The following is a 6,830-nucleotide window of genomic DNA, read 5'->3' on the forward strand; positions in this document are numbered from 1 at the left end:
TTGAAAATATCAAACGTGAATCAAATTAGTCATTTTATGGTCAAATTAGTTCTTATCATATGTTATAAAACATGCTAAAAAACTAATTTGACCTATATTTAATATTTTTTATGACCATTTTGAGTTTTTTCAATTTTTAAAAGAACTAAACTGATACATGTCAAAATTTTGAGAGACCAAAATACTTATTTACTCATAAATAAATTAACATACCCTTAGGGAGAGTACAATCGCCACACTTCTGAATGATTAATATCTTGGTAACATACCTCAATGTTAATATCCTTGCCTGAAACTGGCCCCTCAAATGACCCAAAAATGCAAGGGCTACAATTTCCTCACATGACATAATAAGATAATGTTATTAATAATGCATCTGTCATTAGCATAGTGGTTTATGGTTTAAATTGGTGATTCACTAATTAAACTGTATACCGGCGAAATTAGATATACATATATAATATATTAACATTAATATTGAAAAATTAATAAAAAATCATTTATTTTTTTATTTTCATTAAAAAATTAATTTTAAATAAAAACAGGTCGGTATGACCGGGACGATTCAATTGAAAACCAGCCGATATGACTAGTTATTAGGACTGATTCATCGGTTCAACTGACCAATATGAAATGATTTTAACAACGCTGGTATAAGATGACTTAATGATGTTGCCCGAATCACCACCACACCAAAACTCCATGATTGAATTTATGACCTACTTTAAATTATTTAAACTCTTATTACTAATCCAATTTTAGTAACTTTTGGAAAAATCTTTTTTGAAATATTAGGCCAGTTTAAACAAATTCTGAACCATAAAATAAATTAATCTTATTATAAAATAGATTACTTACATATACCTATATTATTTCATTTATAATTGTATAAATTTTATTATTTAATTACAGCTAATTGTATTTCTTTTTCTATAATTTAGACTGTAATTTTATAGATGTAAAATGATTCCCTCTTACATTTGATCGTAATTGTTTTTCTTCAGGACCATAAATTATCATAAAAAAATTATATTCATATTCTTTCTCTTGAGATTACCTTTTAAATAATTCACTATGTACCAAAACAATTAATTCACTAGAGTATCTTTAAGGATGTATAAATTTACTTTATCATTTAATTCAAATCAACATTTCTATCTTTTGTTGTATCACTCTCCTTTCCTCAATAGAAGAATTTCAAATGTTCATATTTACCCATAAACTTATGTATAATCCCACAACACATAGCAATATATGCATATCATGTTTTCAAATTCAACTCGCTAACTTAAAATTAGTGCAAGTATACATCACCTATTAAAAAAAGTTAAAAAAAAATTCTTCTAAAATTTCATCATTATTTATAACATACCTAAACCCCGATCTTCTTCCCCACCACTCACTTTCACCATCCTATTATTATCATTGTCACCATCATCATTTTTCTCCTTACGACTTCTCTCTAGTAAAATAATATTTCAATTTGATGCTCTCACTCTTCAAGATATGACATAGTAAGTAAACATCTAAGAAAAGGAAAACTCACATTAACTTCGCTTATAATTAACTATTAAAGTTTTTATGAATTCAGCTACCTAGATGTTCAATGTTATGCACCAAGCAAGCATTATTATTTAAAATATTCTATATGTAGAATTATTTTATAATTTTAAAAAATCATTTTTGGTGACAATCATTCACAATTCATGAAATAGACATAGAAAATACTTGGATGGGAGAAACAAAATTCACTTTAGTGATAATTGGTCCTTAATTATTGGTGGAACCTTTAAGATGTTACTATGTTAGCATATGATGCAAACATACGTCATCTCATCACTGAGCTAAGTTCAAGCTGACGTAACACTCGGCTTTGCTTGTTACTTGGCTTTCACTACGCCTGCCGTGGGCAGACACGTCACCATTTCCGGTGGGTCCCACCATTTCCGGTGGGTCCCACCATTTCGGGCAGCATGGGCAGCTACATCACCTCTTGGTAATAGCATTTGATTCCATTAAGAACAAAAAAATATTCCTTGAATTGTTTATACAAAATTTATTAATAAATAGTATATGATACTGTAGATAACAATAAAATAAAGGAATGAGATAGAATCGATAATTTGGAGTGTGTAATAAGAGTAACATCAATATTATTATTTTTGTATCTTACATCGAACAAAAAATAAACAGTAGATAATACAATATTGTTGTAAATGTGTATATCATTTTCTCTGTCTCTTTTATTTTTGCTTGTGCAGCTTTGTTGTTATGTGTTGTGTTGCAGAGGAGGACCCCTTCACTCTCTGAGATTTTTCTGTTTCTTTTGAACGGAGATTTATGAATTCACCTCTCAGGTGCTGTCTATCTTCTTTTCCTGCCACTACTCTCTTAACTTTCCAATTCCAACCCTCATCAATCTAGGGTTCAAGGGGCCCCCTTGTCCCTTTTGGGAATTTGATCCATTTCATTTGTCCCCCTTCGTATTTTCTGTTTTAGTTTCTGGGTTTTCTTTGTTACCCACTTTTGAAGTGTTTTAGGATATAAAGTTTTGATTTTTATGGAATTTGTCATCTGGGGATGTACCTGATTTAGTGCTAGTGATTGTGGTAGTGATGGGGCATTGAGTAGTTTTTGGAATTCTGGGTTTGGTTTATTCTAAGGGTGTTTTTGTTACTAGAGATGGAGTTGGGTGGTGGTAAGAATGGATTGAATGTTACTAAGGTGGTGGAGTCTTGGGATGTGAGTAAATCAAAGGGGAGGAAGAAGAAGAAGAAGAAAGAGGATGAGGTAAAGGTACTGGTGGAAGAAAAGGAAGATACTAGGTGGTGGGTTAAGCTAATGTTATTTGGGAGCTGCATTTCTTCAAGATCCAAGGTTGATAGCTCAATCTGTGGCACCAGTAATCATTATGGTAATCTCTATTTCCTTGCACAAGTTGTTACTCTTATTATGATAACTATATAAACATGTGTAGATTTGGATTTTAGATTGGCTTGGTAATAAATGTTGCACTTAATGTCAATAAACTTGAGTAACAATCAGAAAGGAAATTAGTCGCAATTATTGTTTTGGAAATACGTGGATATCGAACGTACGATAAAAGAGTGAATTGCTTTAGGTTAAGCCATTGATTTATCACATGACTCTTGGATGGTGATGCTTACTTCCCCATCCTGTGTAAGTCTGATTCCGATTGATGCTATTTTTAATGCTTGTGCTAATACTTCTTTTTTGTCTCTATTTGGCTTCTTATTAGCTGAAAGTAAATCAACTAATGATACAAGCAGAGGCCAACCAATAGTTCCTGTAGTGTCTTCTACATCCACTAGTAATACAGAAAGCAATTCATCGAGTTCAAAATTTGAGGAGGAGATGAAAGTTGCTTCCAGGCTGCGAAAGTTCGCTTTCAATGATCTTAAGTTGGCAACGAGAAATTTCCGGCCTGAGAGTCTTCTTGGTGAAGGTGGGTTTGGTTGTGTATTCAAGGGGTGGATAGAAGAAAATGGAACTGCTCCAGTAAAACCTGGAACTGGGCTAACTGTTGCGGTAAAAACCCTCAACCATGATGGGCTCCAGGGTCATAAAGAGTGGCTGGTTTGTATATATATGCTATAATTTTTTTTGTAATACTTCAACTATTATCTACTGAAATCCATATTTTTTAGTTTTAATTTGTTACTTGGTTCATGTGACAGGCTGAAGTAAATTTTCTCGGTGATCTAGTTCATCCAAACCTTGTTAAGCTTGTCGGATACTGCATTGAAGATGATCAAAGGTTGTTAGTGTATGAGTTCATGCCTCGTGGAAGCCTTGAAAACCACTTGTTTAGGAGTAAGTTAATATTTTTTTGAACTAATTTCCTCATTTTACTTGTCAAAGGTAATGTTTGGACCACTACTTGTGAAGCATGGTTCCATACAAATAAAAGCTCAATAAAATTGTTTGGCCTTCTGACGTAAAATAAAATTCGAACTAATTTACATCATTGTGATGTTGTTTCCATCACGAAGCTTACTATTTCTATGAGTATCTCACTTGTTTGTTGTTGCATTTAGCAGCTTTCTCTAACATGGCTAGAGTAATGACGGGAACATGAAACTTTTGCTTAATGTTTGGATTATATCCTTTATTTATGTTCTCCGGTAAAACTTATATCATATGCAGGATCCTTGCCTCTTCCATGGCCCATTAGGATGAAAATTGCACTTGGAGCTGCTAAGGGTCTTGCTTTCCTTCATGAAGAAGCTGAGCGGCTAGTAATATATAGAGATTTTAAAACTTCAAATATACTATTAGATGCAGTAAGTGCCAGAACTATAGCTATACTACATTTTTTTCATTTTCACCAGTTCTAATATCATACAAATTCAGGAGTACAATGCCAAGCTCTCAGACTTTGGCCTTGCCAAAGATGGTCCAGAAGGTGATAATACACATGTGTCGACTCGAGTGATGGGAACCTATGGATACGCAGCACCAGAATATGTCATGACAGGTAAGTTTAGTTTGGCATGGCAATTCAATCTGCAAGTTTTAGCTGTTAAATAAAGTCACACTGTTCATAGGTATTTCTATCTGTGACTATTTTGTTGAACACGTTTATCTCCGAAATTATTAGTCCTGTTCCTGGTGATCACTGCTTTCTTAAAAGTTTCTGAACAAAATATTTAACATGTAATTCCTGTGGGATTGTTTAAACATTTCATAAATAAAACTTTCTCGATCTCTATTGGTTGATGTTAATTGTTATCCTCTTATGTTTGTTTTATTATTAAAATCATAGTTTGTGCAAGAGTTGTCTATAGTTTCCCTGTATGATTGTCCATTGCTCAATGGCTTTGATAATTTACAGTTTTCGATTACATTTCTTCCAAATCTTTCTAAAGTAATCTAACATCTGTACTATCTTAACACATATATTCTAATCATATTTACTCCCTTTGTCGCAGGACATCTTACATCAAAAAGTGACGTGTACAGTTTTGGAGTGGTACTGCTTGAGATGTTGACAGGCAGAAGATCTATGGACAAAAGTCGACCCAATGGTGAACACAACCTTGTGGAATGGGCTCGACAACATATAGGAGAGAGGAGAAGGTTCTACAAATTGATCGACCCTCGCTTGGAAGGTCACTTTTCCATAAAAGGAGCTCAGAAAGCTGCACAACTGGCTGCTCACTGCCTTCGTAGAGATCCAAAAGCCAGACCATTAATGAGTGAAGTTGTTGAAGCTTTAAAGCCTCTCCCAAACCTTAAGGACATGGCAAGCTCTTCTTATTATTTCCAGACGATGCAAGCAGACCGCTTCCGAGCGAGCCCGAATACTAGAAACAGGCAGACACAAGGAGGAGCATTGCTTACCCGGAATGGGCAGCAGAAAAGGAGCCTTTCAATACCAAATGGCACTCATGCCTCTCCATATCATCATCAGTATCCTCAACAATCACCAAAACCCGATGTCAAAGCATAGAGCTTGGTGATAATCTTTTTTCTTTTTCACTCTTTCGATTTCGCCATTTTTATATTCTTGGTATAGATGTACACCTTATGTCAAACCAATTTGTTCATGGACAAAAACTTGAGAGCAAAAGAAGGCATGCTGCTCTATAATGTATGTTATTAATGTCATGTGAGGGAAAGTTAAGCTTATTGAGCAACTATGTCTTATATCAAATTCTCAACCAATTATGTTTCTTCATGTTGTTTGGAAATATTGAACATTATTAAAAATCCTCATCCTTATCTTAATTTTCCCATATGTTCCTATGATGTTATCTCTTGATTTCTTTATTTAGGCTTTGCTTTTGCATCAAACACTGCATCTCCTTAAATTAATAGCAGGCTTTTGTTTATAGAAAGATGAGAAAGATGGGTTTTTTTTTGCATTTATTTATGCTACTTATTTGTTCCTATATATGATGATGGAAATGATTCTTTATTTACATGTGAAAGCAACAGTATATACTTATAACATCTTCCAGTAGTTTAGAATTCTAGCCTTAATAGTTTGATAATTGATGGCTTTCATTGTTGTCCTTCTTTAAGATTGTAGTTCATAGGTTCAAGTATAAGATAATGTTTTTTATGTTCCATTTATATTTAATAATTGAAGGTCTTTGGTGAAATGGTTACGTAACGTGTTAAGAATTTTCATGGTTGAATTGAAAGTGGCTTGCGTGCAATAGCTACGGTACACGTGTCAATATATATATATATATATAAATTTAAGTTACACTAATTATATTAAATATTATCCATTCATTTTCTTAAATTCAACTGACCAAATGATTGAGAGAAATAAATGATGAGAGAAAAAAAAAAAAAAAATCTTAAATTTTTTTTAAGTTTTGCTTATTTGCTTCGTTAGATTTAAGAAAATGAATTAGTGTAATTTAAATTGAGTGTAAATGAGTCATTCATCTATATCTATATATTCAAATGGAAAATATCACAATATTACACTTTGGCTCATTTCTTGTGATAAAGTGTGTTAAATTCCTAAAATTTAATCTTATTATCAATGGCCATATTTTGGCATAGGTGATTTCCCTTTCCATATTGGAGTTTTTTTATTGAAAAAAACCCTAGAATTTTGGTTTCCCTTCAATTTAATATTATGTTTTAGTTCAAATTATTTTCATTCACAAACATTGACTAATTTTTATGAATATATAATCTAGGGTTTTTAAATTCTAGGGTTCAAATGTTTATGAATATATTTTCATTCACAAAATTATGAATATTATGAAGAAATTTAATAAAATTATTTTCATTCACAAACATTCCACCACATATTGACTGCATAAGCTAAATATTAGATTATGGAG

The 6,830-nt window shown here is 32.5% G+C and overlaps 1 protein-coding gene across 1 annotated transcript; it reads left to right on the forward strand.

The window, feature by feature from the left end:
- Positions 2,236-5,772, forward strand: LOC109356658 (probable serine/threonine-protein kinase PIX7). The gene is made up of 6 exons (XM_019600096.1): positions 2,236-2,914; positions 3,260-3,597; positions 3,699-3,834; positions 4,168-4,304; positions 4,375-4,498; positions 4,953-5,772. The coding sequence occupies exons 1-6, from the start codon at positions 2,683-2,685 to the stop codon at positions 5,471-5,473; spliced, it is 1,488 nt and encodes a 495-aa protein (XP_019455641.1). The 5' UTR covers positions 2,236-2,682; the 3' UTR covers positions 5,474-5,772.

This window comes from Lupinus angustifolius, chromosome LG09, assembly GCF_001865875.1.
Source record: "Lupinus angustifolius cultivar Tanjil chromosome LG09, LupAngTanjil_v1.0, whole genome shotgun sequence".
Classification (NCBI taxonomy): domain Eukaryota; kingdom Viridiplantae; phylum Streptophyta; class Magnoliopsida; order Fabales; family Fabaceae; genus Lupinus; species Lupinus angustifolius.

Bases quoted from the DNA above. Each gene is read 5' to 3' on its own strand.
- LOC109356658 (XM_019600096.1), top strand. From the start codon at position 2,683: ATGGAGTTGGGTGGTGGTAAGAATGGATTGAATGTTACTAAGGTGGTG. The intron at 3,598-3,698 runs GTTTGTATATAT...TTCATGTGACAG, and splicing joins AGGGTCATAAAGAGTGGCTG to GCTGAAGTAAATTTTCTCGG. The intron at 4,499-4,952 runs GTAAGTTTAGTT...CCTTTGTCGCAG, and splicing joins ACCAGAATATGTCATGACAG to GACATCTTACATCAAAAAGT.